The 22,278-nt window shown below is 44.9% G+C and overlaps 2 protein-coding genes across 6 annotated transcripts in view; one reads left to right on the forward strand and one right to left on the reverse strand.

The window, feature by feature from the left end:
• Nucleotides 1-22,278, reverse strand: part of SUGT1 (SGT1 assembly cochaperone of MIS12 kinetochore complex) — a 169,270-nt gene that overhangs the window by 75,544 nt on the left and 71,448 nt on the right. For all 5 annotated transcript variants that reach the window (XM_077297292.1, XM_077297295.1, XM_077297290.1 and 2 more), the window contains 2 exons: nt 16,149-16,245; nt 3,356-3,463 (listed from right to left, as the gene is read on the reverse strand). In XM_077297292.1, coding sequence (XP_077153407.1) covers nt 3,356-3,463; nt 16,149-16,245 — 205 coding nt within the window. The remainder of the gene's footprint in view (nt 1-3,355; nt 3,464-16,148; nt 16,246-22,278) is intronic.
• LOC143817566 (uncharacterized) lies at nt 6,177-12,790 on the forward strand. The gene is made up of 4 exons (XM_077299058.1): nt 6,177-6,293; nt 11,649-11,790; nt 11,896-12,046; nt 12,127-12,790. The coding sequence occupies exons 1-4, from the start codon at nt 6,177-6,179 to the stop codon at nt 12,788-12,790; spliced, it is 1,074 nt and encodes a 357-aa protein (XP_077155173.1).

Consider the following 22,278-nt stretch of genomic DNA (forward strand, 5'->3'; position numbering starts at 1 on the left):
ATGCATATTGGAACTCAGCAGTCATCTGGATAGGATGCAGTCAGATGCAAACCAGTCACCAAGACACTGCTTTTTTCAGTCAGTCCTCAGGCACATGGAGAATCTAACTCCTGACCTGCAGATGCATGTGATGCAAGGCTGCCACACTGCTCTAGTGCAGGTCGATGTCCCAAGCCCCTCCACCCACCCTTCATGTTTCAACACCTTTCCCCTCTCAAGTCGCCGTCTATCCTCCCGTCCGTCCTCCTCCCGTCCATCCTCCTCCCGTCCATCCTCCTCCCATCCATCCTCCTCCCATCCATCCTACTCCTTCGCCATACCTTTCTTCCCCCCTCATTATTTCCCAGTTCCTACCTTCCCCTTTCCATTCTTCCCCTTTAACTTCACCGTTCCCAATCCCACCAACACCTTCACCATACCTCCCACAAACCACATCTGTACCTCAACTCCCTGCCCAACCTCATGTTTTCACCACCCATTCCACTTCTGTTCCTCCCCGTGATGTCCTGTCCCCCCCTATCGACGTGGCCCGCCCTGTCAGCCCCTCCGCTACTATCTCCACCCCAAATTATGAGAACCTTTAAAAACTGTATGTAAATAAATAAAATTTTTGTGGTTTAAAAACAATTTTATTGTCTCTCTTTTTTTTTTTTTTTAAACTGTATTAAAACCACCAAGGTTATGGTAATAGTAAACATTACAAAATGTTTAAAGGGTACCGGTACAAAACATACAAAATACAGCAAGGTTAACCAAACAAAAAAATGGTATTTTTACAAGTTTGAAAAAAAATTTTTTAAACCATTTGATACTGCCAGTCAACTGATCCTGCAGGAGACATGAAGTAGTCTGCAAAATTGTCCCGCATTCTGGAGACTGCTACTGGACTGCGAAAAGTTGTGTTGTGGTAGTCCGGCAAGGTGCTTTCTGAAACATTATCCTCCAGGGAAACATGTTCTTTTGATAAAACAAAATTGTGAAGTACCACGCAAGCCTTCACCACATCATCGACAGTTTCAGTCTGCAGTTTAATGGCAGTTAGTAGCACTCTCCATTTGGCAGTTAGGATGCCAAAAGAACATTCCACTACTCTGCGTGCTCTGGTTAAACGGTAATTGAAAATTTTCTTCCTCTGGGTCAGTCCACTACTTCCAAAGGGTTTAAGCAAATGTGGGGAAAGCTGGAAGGCGTCATCTCCAACGCAAACAAATGGTAATGGTGGACCGGTGGTTCCAGGGAGAGGTCTAGGGGGCGGAAAGTCAAATGTCTCTCCATACAACCGACGCCCCATTGGTGAACTTTTAAAAATCTGTGAGTCATTTGCGCGTTCATACGCACCGATATCCACAGCGATGAACTTACAGTGTGCGTCGGCTATGGCCATCAAAACAATTGAAAAATATTTCTTATAATTGTAGAATTCTGATCCAGAGCTAGAAGGTTTGACGATCCTTATATGTTTCCCATCAACTGCGCCGACACAATTTGGGAACTGGCATATTTGTTGAAAATTTTGTGCAATCTCCAGCCACCTCTCCTGTGATGGCTCTGGAATATGTTCCGCTTGTAAGCACTCCCACAGTGCCCGGCAGGTATCTCTGATGATCCCGGAAATGGTGGATATCCCAAGCCTAAACTGAAAATGTAGCGATGAGAACGACTCTCCAGTTGCAAGGAATCTGTTAACAAAAGGAAAAGACAATAATTAATAAAAACTTCAAAAAACATCATTACAGTTATAAGTCTGATGAATGAGAATAATAAAAAATAAATAAATAAATAAATAACTTACCGAATAGTCACCATGAGACGCTCCGCTGGTGATATGGAGAAACGCATCTGGGTGTCTCGTCTCCGTATAGAGTCTTCCACATGACCCAATAAAATTTCAAAATTTTCAGCCTTCATCCTCACATAGTTGAAGAACTTCTGAGGGTTTTCCCTCAGTTCAATGTAAAGTGTTGAATAAACACCACGGGTCATGCGTTGGGCTGTGATGGGATGGATCCACAGCCTTCTCTTCCGCCGCTGCCGCAGGATCCGCAGGCTTTCCTCCTCCTTGTCCCGAACGATGACTGCCAACCGATTTGCCTCAAAAGTAAAATCCGCACATATCTTCGCTATGTTTGCCAGTACTTGCTCCATCGCTGCCACTTTCTCTAATAAACCCTTTCAAAGATGTGATGTAAATACACAGTATATATAGTTTTCCAGTAGTTTCCAGTAGCCAATCACATTGAGATCCTCCCTTGTCAAAAAACGGATCCAACGGATGAAAAAACGGACGCAACGGTTCCAACGGATCCGTTTTTTGACGGATCAGTATAACTGATCCGTCAAAAAAACGGATCCGTTGGAACCGTTTTTTCAACAGTTTTGACGGATCCGTCGATCCGTCACGATGTCGGAGGTGACTGACGCCAAATGACTGAAGTGTGAAAGAAGCCTAAGAGGAACCTGCAGATGTGTCATTTATAATCATAGCTCTGCAGTGAGATCAGGAGAGCAGCAATTACATTTCACACTGGTAATGCCCCTTTCAATAAAAATAATCTCTGAAGGCAGATTCCTGTCCGAACAGCTCCAATGTACAGAAAAAAAGACATTGGATTGCAGAATCAAGGTATCATTTTATTTCGCTTCCTAGGTGTGTCGGAAAAAGTGTAAACGGCATAGGGGTCAGGGAGGTGCGGCTGTTCCACTGATGCAGATGTCTTGGCTATTTGAACCATTTGAGGTGATGTACTAATGGGAATACTTTACTAATGTCTATACCTCTTAGGTAGAATTTGCACTTGTAACTCTTGACTTTTATTTCTGGCATTTTCCTAGGTTTACTGTATAGCATCCATCTTATACTTACTTATAAAAGGTCTATATAATTTGCCTAGTGAGCAATTGTAGCAACTTTATAGAGATGGCTATATTGGTGGATGTTACTTCATAATGTTGGGACTAAGCACTTTATTTTTTAGCCGGATTCTTCCATGTATGCATGCTGCATCGACCATACTGGAACTGCTCACTTAGCTCATAGACATTTCTCTACAAGCTAGTACAGTGTTCGGCTATTTTTTCTGGACCTCCTCCCACTGGAAGTCTATGTTCCCACCCTGTTTTGTATGTTTGTGAATTATTCTGTGTATTAATAAAATATATTATTTTATCTAGAATCTCATTGTTTCTTGTGGCAGTATTCACAGCTGCTAGAAATTGTCTATGGTTACCTAACCTAATAGCTATATATATAGCTTTTCCACACAGATCCTACTGAAAAGGTTTAACAGGTGTAATGCTATCGGGATAACAGCCAACCACAGAGGGCAGAAAATCCGGGAAAAATCAGAAGACTCACCTTTGTTGAAAGTACTTTGAATGTGCTTTGTTCTGGCACAATCGAGTGAAATAAGAAGAGTGTCAGGTTGTAATTTTCATCTGAAGGAAGGTTCACATTTAATGTTAACTGTAAAAGAGAAATGCAATCTGAGTTACAGAAAAACAGAAAGATACTTTACACAATGAGGAAAAAAAAAACAGAGTAAACCTCAGAACAATGTGCACAGTGATGCCTCATATTACTGTGAAAAATGAATACTGAAAGAAATGATTCGTAATTAAGATGCAGGGTCAATTGTAAATATATGCAGCAGCAGATTCGGAATCGCCGGCATTCGCTTACAGTGGTGGGGAGCAGGTGCTGCTTTTCAAGTCTTAGAAATTGGTATGTAGGGCTGACATGAACTAATGTTATTTCACAAAATAAAAAAATGCAGCCATTATACAGGATGGGATCGGCTAGGAGGTAATCCACAGCTGTCAAATTACTAGAGGCATGGTCATAATTTATACAGGGGAACATTTCTGTGGAATTAATGAAAAGGTTTTCAAAAAGAGCAGTAAACCGATTTTTTTTATGCAAATTGTATTTTGTGTGCGCCATGTTATGTTTCTTCTGCTTTTAAATAAGGACATATTTAGAAATGAGAAAACTGCATAAAAACCAATTCCCCAATGCAGAAGTATTAATCGCACTGTTCTCCGTCAGCGGAATTACAATCATGCAGGATGGCTGTGGCGGTGTCACCGTCAGCAGGACTCCCGCTGTTTCAGGACAACGAGATCCTTCCTATAGGAATAAGACTGTGGGTTGCAGCTAATCACATTACTGCTCTTTGGACGCTCTTATATAAAGACGTTCAGCAAAGGTGAACACAATTCTGATTTAATAACATTTCTAAGATAAAACAATTGGGTTACATTTAGTCATTGACACAGGGTACGTTACAAATATGTCATAGGCGGTTATCTGCTGGTACATATCATTTTAAACTTGTGCAGGTGTCTAATTGGAAGTATGGCTGCAGGGTGAAAATGAAGTTACATTCTCCCTACTCCCGTTCAGTTCACTTCCAGTCATCGGGACGGCCCCGGGGCAGTAACGAGTCACCGCTCAGTTCACAGTGAGCACGACTAACGGCTACCACTGCACCTTGAGTGACAGGCAGCTCAGCAGCCTGTGTGTACAGAGCAGGATGTCCGCCAAGTTGCAGGGGAGGGATTACAATGATTACACTGTGTACTGAGCACTGACTGCTTATTGCCCAAGGAACGCCCTGCATTTAGAGCTGGGGTCTCAAACTCGGCTGGGTATATGGGCTGCATATAAAAAAAAAAATTTGAATTTGGGGGGCCGCATTCTTTGCAGGGCAAAATCACATTATTAGTGATGCCATTTTTTTTCTATACACCTTTTGAACCATTTTGCTGTGTTTATTCTATATTTTTAGAGCTTGGGTCGTTTTGGATGTGGTGATTACAAATGTGCACTCATATTGCAGTTATGTCCCCATATTGTAGTTATCACCCCATATCCAGGACATTGTAGTTATGTCCCCATCCAGGTCCCCATATTGTAGATATGCCCCCATACAGGTCCCCATATTGTAGTCATGTCCCCATATTGTAGTTATGTCCCTAGGCTTTAGAGGCTTTAAATTTTTCACTCTGTTTCACTGCAGCCATTTGGTAAATTCAAAAAAGTTCTTTTTTCTCATTAATGTACACTCTGCACCCCATCTTGACTAAAAAAAGAAAACAAATGTAGTAATTTTTGCAAAATGTATTAAAAAATAAAAACTGAAATATCACATGATCATAAGTATTCAGACCCTTTGCTCAGTATTGAGTAGAAGCACCCTTTTGAGCTAGTACAGCCATGAGTCTTCTTAGGAATGATGCAACAAGTTTTTCACACCTGGATTTGGGAATCCTCTGGCATTCTTCCTTGCAGATCCTCTCCAGTTCCGTCAGGTTGGATGGTGAACGTTGGTGGACAGCCATTTTCAGGTCTCTCCAGAGATGCTCAATTGGGTTTAGGTCAGGGCTCTGGCTGGGCCAGTCAAGAATGGTCACAGAGTTGTTCTGAAGCCACTCCTTTGTTATTTTAGCTGTGTGCTTAGGGTCATTGTCTTGTTGGAAGGTGAACCTTCAGCCAAGTCTGAGGTCCAGAGCACTCTGGAAGAGGTTTTCATGCAGGATCTCTCTGTACTTGGCCGCATTCATGTTTCCTTCAATGACAACTAGTCGTCCGGTCCCTTCAGCTGAAAAACACCCCCATAGCATGATGCTGCTACCACCATGTTTCACTGTTGGGATTATATTGGGCAGGTGATGAGCAGTGCTTGGTTTTCTCCACACACCAACAAGATCTATATTCGTCTCATCAGACCAGAGAATCTTTTTTCCTCATAGTCTGGGAGTGCTTTGTGTGTTTTTTAGCAACTCTATGCGGCCTTTCATATGTCTTGCAGTTAGCAGAGGCTTCCGTCGGGCCACTCTGCCATAAAGGCCTGATGGTGGAGGGCTGCAGTGATAGTTGACTTTGTGTAACTTTCTCCCATCTCCCTACTGCATCTTTGGAGCTCAGCCACAGTGATCTTGGGGTTCTTTACCTCTCTCACCAAAGCTCTTCTCCCACGATTGCTCAGTTTGGCTGGACGGCCAGGTCTAGGAAGACTTCCGGTGGTCCAAAACTTCTTCCATTTAAGGTAAGGATTATGGAGGCCACTGTGCTCTTAGGAACCTTGAGTACTGCAGTAATTCTGTTGTAACCTTGGCCAGATCTGTGCCTTACCACAATTCTGTCTTTGAGATCCTTGGCCAGTTCCTTTGACCTCATGACCGCAATCAAAGCAAGCCTCAAGTTGTCCTCATCCCCCTTCCCACCAAGCTGCAACCTTAAGCAGCAACTGGTCGATGTCATCATCTCCACCACCATCCTCTTCTACTTTATGGTGTATTCAGAATATGCTTCCTCTCAAGGTCCATTTAGCATGATGCAAATTTGAAAAAGGAGACAATGAATTGGCAAGGGACAAGGCTGACAGAATGAAAGTGACTACAACGACAACTGTCGCAGCAAGGTGATAAAAGTGAACCAATGGGCTCCTTGATCGTGCTGGTGAGCATGGCAAGCTGTATGCTGAAATGCTTGTGGGATGAAAGTTGTATTGTTACTATTGAGTGAAGGGATGATTATTAACTTCAGTGCAAAGCTTTCGCTGGTTGAGCAGATGCCTGCCAACTGTACAATTGACCCCTCCAAGCATAACCAGGGCTAACCCACATATTCCAATATTAAGGCAATATTTTGTGGATGCACAAACAGATACAGTATATTGGACATGATTATATTTGTCACTGCAGCAACATGATGCACTTAAGAAATCACAGATGATCCCATGGACTTGTAGCTCAGCAGACTACCTCTTGAAGCTCATAAAGAGAATGCAAAAAATGTGTGCAAAGCAGTCATCAAAGCAAAAGGTGGCTACTTTGAAGAACCTAGAATATAAGGCATATTTTCAGTTGTTTCACACAACTGCCTTCAGTGTGAATGTACAATTTTCATAGTCATGAAAATACAGAAAAATCTTTAAATGAGAAGGTGTGTCCAAACTTTTGGTCTGTACTGCACTTGAGTATAAGCCGACCTGAGTATAAGCCAAGACCCCTAATTTTGCCACAAAAAACTGGGAAAACTTAATGACTCAAGATTAAGCCTAGGGTGGAAAATGAAGCAGCTACTGGTAAAAGTCAAAAATAAAAAAAGATACCAATAAAAGTAAAATTGATTGAGAAATCAGTAGGTTAAGTGTTTTTGAATATCCATATTGAATTAGGAGCCCCATATAATGCTCCATACAGTTTATGATGGGCCCCATAATATGCTCCATACAGACATTTGCCCCATACAATGCTGCACAAATGCTGATTATGGCCCCATTAGATGCTCCATACAGACATTTGCCCCATACAATGCTGCACAAATGCGGATTATGGCCCCATAGGAAGCTCCATAGACAGATTTGCCCTATATGCTATAAAACTTTGCATTACATGGATTTTTTCCCCATAAACTGTAATGAAGCTGAAATGGCAATTAGATACAATTGAAGACATTTAGTCCCAAACTTTCAATCTATTACAATATCCATTAGGAATGACCCATGTTTCCATGAATTCTCATCTTGCACCTCAGTAATAATGAGCCATTTATTCGCAAATACGATTACATTTCGGTCTTCAAAATGAAAATGAAATATTTGCTAAAAGGAAAATCAGCCTGGCTACTGGGCAATTAGAACAATTATTAATAAGCACCAAGCTTATCGCTGGGATGTAAAACATAAGAGCAGAAAATAAATACACAAGCATATCGTGAAAATAAAGAAGAATTGTTGTTAAACCTACGGTTAAAATTTATCATGGTGCGGACCAATATAATATATGAGGCATTGACAAGCTGAGCAATAAAATGTAAAGCGGGTGATATTTACTACGCAGATTTCATTTCTGGAAGAAAGCCACAAGGAGAAATCGCTGCCAACTACCGATTACGAGAGTAGACACACAATTCTCAAATGTGTTTACATGCCCCCAGTGCTAATATAATTACTGCTAATTTAGCGACTGTGCTGTCAACTAGCAGGAAAAAGGCTACACATATAGGGGAGCATTCATCGTAAAAGTAATGAGATGAAAATGGGGCAAGTACGACATACTGAACAAGTGTAAAAAATGTAAAATATGTGCCATAATGCATCAGGTGTCAACTAGCGTGCCCACTAATTAGGATGCAGTGCCGTCAGAGGTCTATACCCATTGGCACTGCTAACGAATGGCATGCTCCAATGAATAGCTGGACAATGTTTCTGGCTGTCAGATGTTCAGGGTGTTTGCTTTGTGCTCCTGGTACTATGACCATTCACAACTATTTTAAAATGAAACTTAAAGAGAACCTGTCAGCAGGATTGTGCACAGTAACCTACACACAGTGTCAGGTTGGAACCGTTATACTGATTACAATGATACCTGGTGACGAAATCAGTCTTGTGGTTGTTGCTTAATCATCATTTTCAGTTTTTAGTTAATGATATGCCCGTGCTGTGGGGGGGTCTTCATGTGGTGCTCCGCTTAGGTATTCATCAGTATTATTTTAATCAGCATAACGGCACCAACCTGACACTGTCTGTAGGTTACTAAGCACAATCCTGCTGACAGGTTCCCTTTAAAGTTAAAAATTGCTGTTTTTTTATTTGTTTTTATTTTCTAATCAAAGATTTATTATTCTGTTTTCTGTCCATAATTATGGGAACGACGACATTTCCTGCGCTCCTGTTAATAGCATTTTGAAATATGCTTTACGTCAATCACAACAATCATTGCCAGCAAGAGTCTGACGTCTACAGGCAAGTTTTCTATCCATGCGCTATGACCTGTGCAGTGGTCAATATACAGGGAAGGGGGGGGGAGGGAGGAGGCGAGTTGTGACATCAGTTATTGTGAATAGCGGGTCCTTTGCTGTTTACTATATTCAAAAGGTGTTATCGATCATTGGATCATGTGTGTGATGATAATGAGATTGCTGAAAAGTGATCTCTAAGAATCAGGCAGTATGAGCTTGAAAATGGCAACATATCAGGATCTTTATCCAAATATACACACATATATATGCCCTGAAACCTTGCAACTCAAGTTCGTACTTCCTGATTCATTTAGATCACTTCTCAGCAGTATCCACAGCGACATATGTAATATATAAACATAATACATGTAAATAGACATTTATTAGACACACACAAAAATAAAAATCCTTTAGGCCATGTTCACACAGTGCGTTTTTTACCGCGGAACCGCGGCGGTTTTGCCGCTGCGGTTCCGCAGCTGTTTTCCATGCAGGGTACAGTACACTGTACCCTATGGAAAACAGGACACACTGTGCACATGGTCCGGAAATTTAAAAAAAAAAGCCGTGCGGAATAGCTCCCGGAAAAAAGAAGGAGCATGTCAATTCTTCGTCCTGAACCGCAGCGGTTCTGCACCCATAGACCTCCATTGTGAGGTCAAAATCGCAGTAAAACACGCAGATCAAAAATATATCTGCGTGTTTTACTGCGGTTTGATGTGCAGAACCGCTGCTGCAGGAAGTGCGGGGGAGCGGGCGGAAGTGCGTGGGCGGAAGTCCGTGGGCGGCGTGTGTGGTCCCGACTGTGTCACGAAGAGACTGTCATCATGGAGTTATACCGTCGCATGGGGATCGATGTCGGGCGTCTGATTGATTTGGTAAGTCTGTGTGTCCGTCCCCATGCGACGATATGCCTCTATTGTGCTAAGTCGCCGTATCGGACTACTACTCCCATCCGGTATTTAGGATGGGAGAGTTGTCCCTGTGTCCGGCGACTTAGCACAATACTAAAGTTCACACCAAACACAAACACACAATACACATACATGACACACAGTACAGTACATACAACACATAACACAGAGTATATACTCACCATACACCACACTTGTAGGCGAAGCCCTCGATCCTCAATGAAAAAATCCCAAAATAATAAAGCAAATCCATACTCCCTGTCCGCAGAATCCATAACCGAGTGTCCCACGCCGATCGGCTGCTCTCCGGCGATACACTGCCAGGAGCGAAGCTCCTAGCAGTGTATCGCGTACTGTCCCGGAGCTCAATGGCGCCGGCGTCTCGGTTAACGGCAGTACAGCTGCGTTGAACTTTCCCACGCAGCACTGCCGTTAAGCGAGAGAGCCGGGGTCAATGACCGCCGGTAAACTCGCTCGCGCATGCGCAGTGACACACCGACAGGAACTATGGCTCCTGTCAGTGTGTTGCTGCAGCCGTGGAGAGCAGACATATCTCTGGATGTGTCTGTTCTCCATGGAAGATCTTCGTGGGACCCTCGATGGATTTCTGCGGACAGGGCCAGGGAGTATGAATTTGTTTTTTTATTTTGCGTCTTTTTCAGGTCGAGGGTCTTCAGGACGGATTGAGCGTACAATAAAATATGGTCAAAAAGTGTGTGTCTTTATTTCATTAAAATATTTTTTTTCTAGTGTTTGTGTTTTTTTTTTTAACCCTTTCATTGGATTAATAATGGATAGGCGTCTTATTGACGCCTCTCCATTATTAACCGGGCTTAATGCCACCTTACAATAGCAAGGTGGCATTAACCCCTCATTACCCCATATCCCACCGCTACACGGGAGTGGGAAGAGAGTGGCCAAGTGCCAGAATAGGCGCATCTTCCAGATGTGCCTTTTCTGGGGTGGCTGGGGGCAGATGTTTGTAGCCAGGGGGGGCCAATAACCATGGACCCTCTTCTGGCTATTAATATCTGCCCTCAGTCACTGGCTTTACCATTCTGGCGGAGAAAATTGCGCGGGAGCCCACGCCAATTTTTTCCGCCATTTAACCCTTTAATAGGATTAATAATGGATAGGCGTCTTATTAACACCTCTCCATTATTAACCGGGATTAATGCCACCTTACAATAGGAAAAATACGTGCAAATGAAAGACGTGGCACTTAAATACGGGATACGTGGCACTTAAATACGTGGCACTTGTACGTGATACGTGGCACTTAAATACGTGATACGTGGCACTTAAATACGTGATACGTGTCACTTATACGTGATACGTGTCACTTATACGTGATACGTGGCACATGGCACTTATACGTGGTACTTAAATACGTGGCACTTAAATACGTGGCACTTAAATACGTGGTACTTAAATACGTGGCACTTAAATACGTGGCACGTGGCACTTAAATACGTGGCACGTGGCACTTAAATACGTGGCACGTGGCACTTAAATACGTGGCACGTGGCACTTAAATACGTGGCACGTGGCACTTAAATACGTGGCACGTGGCACTTATACGTGGCACTTAAATACGTGGTACTTAAATACGTGGCACTTAAATACGTGGCACTTAAATACGTGGCACGTGGCACTTATACGTGGCACTTAAATACGTGGTACTTAAATACGTGGCACTTAAATACGTGGCACGTGGCACTTAAATACGTGGCACGTGGCACTTATACGTGGCACTTAAATACTTAAATACGTGTGTCCGTCCCCATGCGACGATATGCCTCTATTGTGCTAAGTCGCCGTATCGGACTACTACTCCCATCCGGTATTTAGGATGGGAGAGTTGTCCCTGTGTCCGGCGACTTAGCACAATACTAAAGTTCACACCAAACACAAACAATTCCAGCAATTGTTTAACATTACTTGGTCGCGCTATAGATTATGAGATGACACTATTGTATTTATTGTAGGTTCGGGATTATCCGGCCTTGTGGGACCCAGCTGATGAATCCTACAAGGATAAATATTTCCGGGAACTAGCCTGGACTAAAATAGTACGAGACCTTATCCCAGATTGGGACAAGTATCCAGGGAGTACACAGCAGCAAATTGGTAATTTTATTTAAATTTATTTAGTAAACCTTGAGTATATTAAAAATCTAATTTGTTTAGATCTCACAAAAAATGTTGTTGTATTTTGTAACCTTTTTTTGGTAGATAACGATGTGAGGAAACGTTGGCGCTCAGTCAGAGACCGTTTCACGAAGTTCCTGAACGAATGTTCTAAGAGTGGCTCTTCGCCAATCAAAAGTAAATTTCCCTTTAGCGAAGAGCTGCAGTTTCTTGTGTCCAGTAGGACATTGAGAAAGTAAGTTAAAATCCACTCCACATGATTATTTAAATATAATATGTTGTGCGAAAAATTGATGTTTTTTTTTTCTCCAACAGGACGGAAGGAAACATGTCGGTGGGTGATTTGGAGGACAGCGACAAAGAGGATGGAGCAGGCAGTTCCTCTGGAGTGGGAGGGACCATCTCTACCTCCACTCCCACAGCTTCTGCTGAATCAGCATCCACTTCAGCAGCTGCTGCATCAACATCTAGTTCAGCAGCTGCTGAAGCATCTGATTCCGCAGAAGCTGTGAGAGTGGAGAAGAGATCTGTCTATCCGGTGGCAGCAGAGAAAAAAAAAAAAAAAACAAAGAAAAACCAAGATGACCAAACTGTCCAAATAGCTTGCGACACGTTAGATCTATTAAAAAAATCAAGTTCTGATGACCACTGCGACTCCTTCGCAATAACTGTGGCAAGGAAAACACGCTCCCTGCCACCGGATAGACAATCTCTTTTCATGTCCATGGTCCAGATGTCCCTCACTGCTCTGGAGGACCCTGCTCCGATATCTCCATACAATGAAGTTCTGATGGGGGTGTTGGGACTTTTCAGGCCCCGACACCGTACACCGGAAACACCAGCTTCCAGACCCCAGTATTTGGCCCACAGCCAAGTTACTTCTGGAGATAGAGGAAGTTCGCAGCATATGGGGGGAGCACCATATCAATCAGAGGGATCAAATTTCCTCTATTCTCCAGAATATACTTTTCTGAATTGAACGTGGGCAAAAGTTTTCAGTGGCACCGAGTTTTTTTTTGTTTGTTTTTTAGCTCCAGTTGCCGGTTGCCTTTGAAAGGGGCTTTTTTTTGTTTTTTTCTAATTGAAAAATCTTTTGTAAATATTGCAAAGAATTTGTGTTCTTTTAAATATATTATATTTCACACATAATATTCTCGTCTTTATTACAATGCGGTCAAGGCCGCTATCCTGGGTTTATGGGCTATCAATTAGTGGTTTATGTGTTGATGTGTTAACAATTGTATACGTCATACTGCTATTATTTTCATAAAACACCAAAATTTTTGTAGCCAAAAAAAACAAAAAAAAAACAAATTACACCCAAATAGATTTTTTATTGATATTACAACCAATTATTTAAAACTTTTTTTGGTAACATGAAACAAAAAAATTTTTTTTCAAACTTTTGTGTTGGTTGCTGGCGTTTCTCATTCTTCGGGATGTTGGCAAAACTGTTATCAGCGATGTCGGCAACATTTCTGGGGGGGTCAGTGTAGATGCATCCTTCTCTGCTGGTCAGGCTGCTCAACACCAGCACAGGAGTATTGCCAGTGCACGGCACCTTCTGGACTCATGAAGTAGTCAGTGAAGGATTCTCTCACACGCACACCCGAGTTGGACGGCCTGCCCAGACCCCCGTTGACCACTGGATTAAATACTGCCTGCTGGTACTCCACATCTACGTCAGTGTTGTACTCACGAGCATAGTTGTGGAGTACACAGCAAGCCTTTATCACAGCATCAACGGTGTCTGTGTCCAACTGAATGGCAGTGTGAAAGATCCTCCACTGACTAGTCATGATCCCAAAGGTGCATTCCACATATCTGCGTGCACGACTCAGCCGATAATTAAAAATCCTCCGTCGGGCATCCAGTCCCCTTCGTGGGTATGGGCGCAGCAGGGTTGTCGTTAAGGGAAACGCCTCATCCGATACCATCACAAAGGGCACTGGATGTGTGGAACCCGGCAAAGGTCTTGGGGCTGGGAGCGTGCCGCCATCTCGAAGAATTTGCATCCCAATCTGTGACGTTCGCAACACCCGAGAATCCCCAGTACTACCATAGGCACCAACATCAATGGCAACAAATTTGTAATGGGCATCAGCCACCGCCATCAGGACCACTGAAAAATACTTCTTATAATTAAAGAAGCGTGATCCTGATCGTGGTGGCTGCTGAACCCGAACATGTTTACCATCGACTGCACCTATGCAGTTTGGGAAATTGGCCACAGACTGAAAGCCTGCTGCAACCTGCAGCCAAGTCTCCTCGGTTGGGGAAGGCATCACTATAGGTTGCAACTTCTGCCAGATGACGGTACATGTACACCTCACAATGTTAGAGATGGTAGATTTACCAACTCTAAATTGGAGGTGCAGTGATGTATAGCTCTCTCCTGTGGCCAAAAATCTGCAAAGAAACAAAAAAGAAAATTAGAAATGTCACACAAAAAGGTAATTACAACATGTCACAAGTAAAGCCGCTATAATATGCGTCCAGCACCATTCAATAATGATGGCATTAACACCCAGCACAACACAAAGGGTGTAAAAAATTTAAATAGAAAGCCTGATGGGACTTGTGCACACACGCATGCGAGATATGACCGAGTGTTGCATGGTAATCCCCGGACCTGCTGCATGCACTCCGTTGTGGAGCGTGCGGCTCCATGTATTGGTATGTGGGTGCACACTCCGCTCCAGAGTGCAGGCGGCAGGGCCGGGGATTACCATGCAACACTCGGCCGTATCTCACGTGTGTGTGTGTATGTGTGCACCCTGTCCAACAGGAGGACTGGGTGGGTTTAATCACACATACTGGACACAGAGACGTGTAGAATAGAGACCTAACTACATTCCCCCCTGAAAAATTGTTACTTACCGCAAGGTGATGAGCAGCCTTTCCTCAGCAGAGATGGACTTCCTCATCACCGTGTCTTGCCGTTTTAAATGGGGTGCCAGGATGGTAAGAAGTCTGTCGAAGGCCGTAATTGGTAGCCGACAAAAAGAGATAAATTTTTCAGGATATCTGAAAAATTAAAAAGAAACACAAAAAAGGGTTACTTCACAAGTATTGCTAGCAAAAAAATGTAAATTAGTCATTCAATATATTTCTACTTACCTCCTCAAATCATTGTACAGCACATGAAAGTGCCCCTTCTCCGTTCGGTCTGCTACAAGCGGGTGCACCCACATCCTTTTCTGCGCACGTCTTCTCTGCCGCAGCCTCTAAAATAAAAAAAAATAAATATATATTTTGTAAACACAACAATGAAAAATATATCCAACATGCCTGTAAAACAATGTGGATTATGTAAGGGTACGTGTCCACATTCAGGAAGGCCCACCCCCTTCTGGGACGCAATGATGCCAGATGTGTTCATTGTACAAATCCGGCATCATCGCACCCCACGCATAGGGCCCTGTTTTATTCCTTGCGGAGCCGCAGCTTCTCAGCAAGGAACACGGACATGCTGTGATCATAAAAGACGCGCAGCATGTCCAGAGTCGCAGGGCTGACGCATGACACACAGTGGACACGTGATTTCATGAAATCCCCTCCACTATGCTGTTACATCTGGACGCTGCATGTTTGGCGCTGCGGCCCCACGCAGCGCCAAACACACAGCGTTTCCAGAACGTGGACATGTACCCATAACCCAATATATAAAACAAACAGACATCTGCTTACCTGACGTTTATGACGATTCAAGATTAGAAGAATCAACCCCAGGATCGCAATCCGGTGTGGTGTGCGGAGCTGGATCCGCGGGCTGTCATCTGGCCTACTCTCAGCACTCTGCAGAGCGCTGTCATTACAAACACGTCCACTCATTTTGGTGTGTTAAGTTCCAAAATGGAGGATGGAAGAAGAAAAGGGTTGGACAAGGAAATGACATCATTTTTTTTTTTTTTTCCTCCCCACTGCAGTAAACTTTATTTCTGTCAAACACAGACAATCTGCAGACAAAACTGCATCAAAAAACGCACTAAAAAACGCACCAAAAAACGCACCAAAAACGCACCAAAAACGCACCAAAAAACGCACCTGCGTTTTCTGCAGAGACCTGCAGTTTCAGTCAGGAAAAAAAAAGGATGGAAATCCTGAACGTGTGAACATAGCCTTAATATGAGACTATAAAAACAAATTGTAGCAAAAGAAAGAAAACCCATTAACCCATCTATATCAGCGATGAGAGAACTCTGGCAATGAAAACCTTTATTTCTCATATTTAACGCCATCCACCGCACTGAACATATAACAGCAGCGTACAAGAAATGCTCGGCTTTTGTTGAGAATCTGTAGCAGACAGATATTCCCATTAAATGTCTCCTTACCTGTCTCTCAGCAAACTGTAGGTGTACATCTTCCTTCTGCACATTCTTCATCATTACTGTAACGATGACCTGGGATTCTGTTTGGTACCAGTCATGTCTTCATTGAGTAAAAGAAAGAAAAAATGTCATTATTTACAATGGCAACAAAAAAGACAGCCTACAAATTCACACAAATATACAAGCTACCATTTTCTTTTGTCTCTTATCAAATGCATGAAAAAGCAAGTGGCCATAATTCCACATTATGCATTGAATGGAAAGCATTTACTAAAAACACAAATCATACATTACGAGGACATCGAACACAATCATCATGTGATAATTATACAACAAGAAAAAAAAGAAAATAACTCTTTGGAAAGAATAACTCATTTGCTTTCCTTTCTCAAATACATACTGGATATGCTAACTGTATATTTGGGTACATTTATAAGGTGACTTGAAGTTCAGAGAAAGGGATGGCCACTGCTTATTTATATGCACAGCATAGGTTACATACAGCGGTATGCACAAACCTGAAAACCTGTTCTTCAAACTAAGGGTGTGTGCACCTTTGTGTTCACAAATTCCATTTGTCGCTTCAGTTTCAGGAACAGAATCAAAATTCATGTCCCAAAGGGATTTGTTGCTGAACTAAAGCAAACGGAAGCAGAAGAGCTTCCACAATTACTATGGGGCCATCTTTACAGCAGTTACCTAGTAATACAAGTGACAGAAGAATCGCTGCAAGCAACTGCCTACAACAAATAACGAATTATTCCCATCTTCATAACTGGGTATTGTTGGGTAGTGCTTGGAAATACAAGCATCATTGACATTTACTGCTTATTAAAACTTTCAACTATTCTTGAGATATTAACACTTTTGTTTTGTTTACAGCTCGTCGCCCTGAAGACCGACCACCACTGCTAGATAGCAGAACACGTGCAGTGCTTACAAGCTTTTTTCTATTGAGCTTGTAAGCACTGTTTTGAAGTGGAATGATATAGGTAGAGTGCGCTGATCGCTCCTAATCCCAGATCAGTGGCCTCCTATGTAAGGAGCTATAAACAAAAGGTAGGGGTTTTCTTATCTTAAGAAAAGCTGCAAATAATAATAATAATATTAATAGCATAAATTGAAAAAAAGGAGATTTTTGTTTACTTACCGTAAAATCTTTTTCTCCGAGCCAATCATTGGGGGACACAGACCGTGGGTGTTATGCTGCTTGCCACTAGGAGGACACTAAGTGATACAAAGAAAGTTAGCTCCTCCCCTGCAGTATACACCCTCCTGCTGGCCCTCAGCTAACCAGTTCGGTGCAAAAAGCAGTAGGAGATCAGTAACAACACATTAGCTTACAGCATGTCATATTATATATGAGAGTATAGCATATCGGATTGTAAAAACAAGCATAAGCCAATACTAGGGTGGGAGCTGTGTCCCCCAATGATTGGCTCGGAGAAAAAGATTTTACGGTAAGTAAACAAAAATCTCCTTTTCTTCTACGCCTCATTGGGGGACACAGACCGTGGGACGTACCAAAGCAGTCCCTGGGTGGGGACAACGTCAGATCAGGCTCTGTGTAACTGCTACTTACAAGTGCGCCACCGCGGCCTGCAGAGTCCGCCTGCCCAGAGTCACATCTGTGGAAGTCTGGGAATTATAATGCTTCAAGAATGCATGCGGACTGGACGAATCCGCAAGCTTGCAGGCGTGTCTTGTTGACGCCTGGTGCCTGGAACCCACGATAGACGGGGAAATAGGCTGTCATCTAACACGGAAGGACTCCTGGATGGTGAAAGAATACACCAGGCTAAATGGCCGGTGGAGACGGCCAAACCCTTCCTGTAAAAGTCAGGAAGCCTTCCTCTTACCGGTAGGAAACCCAAGATACAGTGTCCAACCTTCGGAAGGACGCCATCCTCAAGACATACCTACTCAGAGCACTAGCTTTGTCCGGAATATGGGGACCTCATTCCATCTTGTGGAGTGGTGCCAAAAAAGATGAGGGAAGAACTATGCCCTCATGACAGTAGTAATACAATACCACCTTGGTAACTAGGGACAGGGAAGGCTTGAGGACAACCTTGCCTTGAAGGAGATAAGAGAAAAAAGTCTGAAAAGACCCGTTAGCACCGAAGACTCGTCAGGATGAGGATATCGCCGAGAGAAAAGGGGGCAACCTTCCCTAATAGAATAGATACCAATGATCTAACGGTATGCAATAGGGAAGAACTACATGTGAAAAACATCCTGCGAGGTGGTCCCTACTTGCAGTTTTGTTGCAGAAAGACAGAAAGCTACCAGCTCCGCAAGCGAACTGACGTGGTCAGTGCGGATTTCCGAGGATCACTGGGGCCCTTTCTGCTTCTGAAAAGCTTTTGGAAGTGGAAACTGGTACCACAAAATAACCGGAGCATGCAGTGCGAAGGCTCCTGGATCTCGAGGCCGAACAACAAACTCCAGTACACAGGCGATCAGTCAGGACGCCATCCGAGCTACAACTGTAGAGCTCCAGTGAAAGCGGGTCTGATGGAATACTTCCGGTGAAGTTCCCACTCACCTGAGGTGAAACCCTGACGGCTAAATATGTTCGCAGCCCAGAGTTCTACTCCTGGGATATGTACTGCCAAGATCACCGAGTGATAGATCTCGGCCCATGTGAGGTACTTTGGCCATGGTGCTCGAACGTGGGTACTCGCTAGATGATTGACGTATGACACAGCCGTGGCGTTGTCCAATTGAATTCGGATGGGTTGACCCGCCATAAGGAGTGGACCTACTATAGGACTACCCTTGAGATCTCCAGAGCAATGATCGGGAGAAGAGGACTGGCATTGGAAGTTACTAGTAACCATGGAACCGGGAGAAAAAACTCCGGATGAAGAAGGAGCTCAGAGACTATCGTCTGAAAGGCTGCTTGACTTGCTGAAAACTAACGGAGCAAAGGAAACTGCTTCCATTGTCGTCTCCGTTTTTTTTTTCTTTTTTTTTTCGGAACCCTCCCAGCAAATCGAATGAAATGAGGGGATGAGTGAGCAAGAGCGCGAGCTCCCTGTTGAAAAACCATGACCTTGTCTGGAGGGAGATTTACCACCCTTCTGGAAGAATACTGGATCATCCTCAAAAAGGATATCTGTTGGGCTGGAAATGAGGAGTTGTCTAAGTCTAGCTACCAGCCCAGGTGAGAGGGTATCGCAAGTGATATAGACGACTTAGCGTAGTCCTGCAAGGGTGGGTAAACAGTCGGTCAAACAGGGTAAGACGACCACGCCTCTAGGTGCAAGATGACAGCCGCCATGACCCTTGCGAACACCCTGGATGCGGTAGCAAGGCCGAAGAACAAGGTCGTGACTTAAATGCTGTTCACGAATGGAAAAGCAAAGGAATTTTTGAAGAGGTTAGGCATCCCGAATGTCGATGGATGCCAGAAACTGCACCTTTTTTGTTGAAGTAATGGCTGAGCGGATGAGACTCCATTCGAAGAAGAAGAAGAACCTCGTGAAAAGATTGTTAGAAGTTTGAGGTCTGGGATCGGTCCTACTTATCGTTCCCCCTTTTAGGAACCAAGATCCCTTAGATCTAGACTGTCCTGGACAACCCTTTCACTGTTAGTCGGGGCTGCGGGAACGTACGATTCTTCGTTAGTCTCCCGCTCAAAAATATGATTGACCAGCTGAACTGTCTTCAGGAAAGGGATACTGGTGTGAATCAAAGTAGTTAAGGACTCCAAGCAGGAGACCGTTGCTCTAGCAATCCATGCGGCAGATAGGGAGGTTAAAGGGCTGGACCCGTAGCTGCCAAACGGAACAAACCAGATGTGCTATTTGACAGATCGTGGCATTTTTAATTGAGGACATATCGGGCAGGGATACTGGTAGGTAAACCACAGTAGATTGTACCCGGTTAATCTGCCGAGTGGCAGAATGCGCCGCTGCTTCCAGCAGGTCATTGCAGAGTTAAAAATTAGGAGCCTCGATCCACCATCCTCTTAACAAGGAAGTGGAGAGGGAAATTCGCCTTGGTGATGCAGAGGGGGGTGCTCAGACGCCCGAAAAAAGGATGCCTCTGTACATCCACAGAGTGCAGGTCTCCGGGTGGACAGGACAGGTTGTCTGGCGTTAGGCCTGGACCTTCGAGTGCCCGTCTGTTGATGGTGTGGTGAGACCGGCGCCCTTTAAAGTGCCTGTCGCCCTTAAAAATCAGACCAGGCATAGCGTCCCACGTAGAGGCTTCTGTCCAGTGAATCGCATATCCGAACTGGATGGCAAAAGCTCTACGAGGGAGTTTAGGCTGAGGGAACTAGTTACACTGGGATAAACTGGGATCAGCGGCAGAGGGCTCCTCATTTATGACCAGTTTCGGATTGGTCATGGTGCCCTCAAGACCAGGGAATACTGGTCGTGTGCCTCTAAGACCAGGGAAAACTGGTCGTGTGCCTTTAAGACCAGGGAATACTGGTCGTGTGCCTTTAAGACCAGGGAATACTGGTCGTGTGCCTTTAAGACCAGGGAATACTGGCCGTGTGCCTTTAAGACCAGGGAATACTGGTCGTGTGCCTTTGAGACCAGGGATTACTGGTCGTGTGGCTTTAAGACCAGAGAATGCTGGTCGTGTGCCTTTAAGACCAGGGAATACTGGTCGTGCGCCTTTAAGACCAGGGAATACTGGTCGTGTGCCTTTAAGACCAGGGAATACTGGACGTGTGCCTTTAAGACCAGGGAATACTGGACGTGTGCCTTAAAGACCCGGGGATACTTACTGGTCCCGTGTCTTTAAAACCCGGGAATTCTGGTCACGCGCCCTTAAGACCAGGGAATACTGGTCACGCGCCTTTAAGACCAGGGAATACTGGTCACGTGCCTTTTAAGACCAGGGGATACTGGTCACGTACCCTTAAGACCAGGGAATACTGGTCACGTGCCTTTAAGACCAGGGAATACTGGTCACGTGCCTTTAGACCAGGGAATACTGGTCACGTGCCTTTAAGACCAGGGAATACTGGTCGTGTGACTTTAAGACCAGGAATACTGGTCATGCGGGTTTAGGTAAAATCTCGCAGCGAGCGAGAAGCGCCAATTCAGGGGGCGGAGCCACAGGCACGACGTGGGCGGAGCCTCGAAACTTCCATGAATAGGCCCCAGCCGGGGCGTAAATTTCTGCAGCCGGCGACAGCGTAGAAGTTAGGGGTGGTCATCCGTTGCTCGAGAAAATTGAGCGCTTCCGCGTCAGGCGCTAAGCGCCAGGAAACGACACAGTGCGCTTCTGGGGTGCGGACTACACATCGGCCGAAGCCGGGAGCTAAATTTGTTAGCCGGCTGGAGCGTTACCTCAGGGAGGTGGCCACAGGGAAGTCTGAGACTGCCTGTCAATATCCCGCTGCAGAAGCCCATTGCTGGCAGGATCCACTTACCAACGGTGCGCGTCCCGGCATGGAGCCGCCGCGGATGTCGGGTATTGCAGCGTGGACGGTGCAGGGATAGAGAGATAAACCTCAATCCATCATCCCTTTGTTAGGGAGGTGGAGAGGAAACGTCCGCCTCCTTGTGCCATCCGCTTTCACAGTGGTGGGATAGTGGGGGCTGCCCGGACCATGGAGGGGGGCTTCTGTACATCCACGAAGTTCAGCCCATCGGGACCATGAAGGCACCTTCGCCCCTGAAAGGGATTTCAACTGCGGCCTAGTCCGGCTGCAAAAGCCGGGGACTAAATTTTTGGAGCCTGCCGGTGGAGCGCGTCGGCGGGCCGCGCGCCGAATGATTGCCGCTGGCGTACCGGCCAGTGGCACCCCCAGGACCGCATCTTCCACGCAGGCAGCGTGAGGAAGAATGGCCCCCGAGATCTGCAGGGCGCCTCTCGTCCCAGACGAGAAGCGCCGATATAGGGGGCGGGGTTACGGCCGTGGGAGGGATCTGCCCACTGTGGCCTACACCAGCTGAGAAGCCGGGGACTAAATTTTCGGCCTGCCTGGCGATGCGCGGCGGCCGCAACGGAGCGACGCTAACCGCCGCAGTTTCCCGACCGCCGGCGCCTGACCCCAGGGGCTCTGCCGCAAGTACCGCCGGCGCCTGCCCCATAGAGGCCACTGCGGCCTACTCCGGCTGAAAAGCCGGGGACTAAATTTCCGGCCTGCCCGGCGGTGTGCGGC

This window comes from Ranitomeya variabilis, chromosome 3 (assembly GCF_051348905.1).
Source record: "Ranitomeya variabilis isolate aRanVar5 chromosome 3, aRanVar5.hap1, whole genome shotgun sequence".
In the NCBI taxonomy this organism is placed as follows: Eukaryota; Metazoa; Chordata; class Amphibia; order Anura; family Dendrobatidae; genus Ranitomeya; species Ranitomeya variabilis.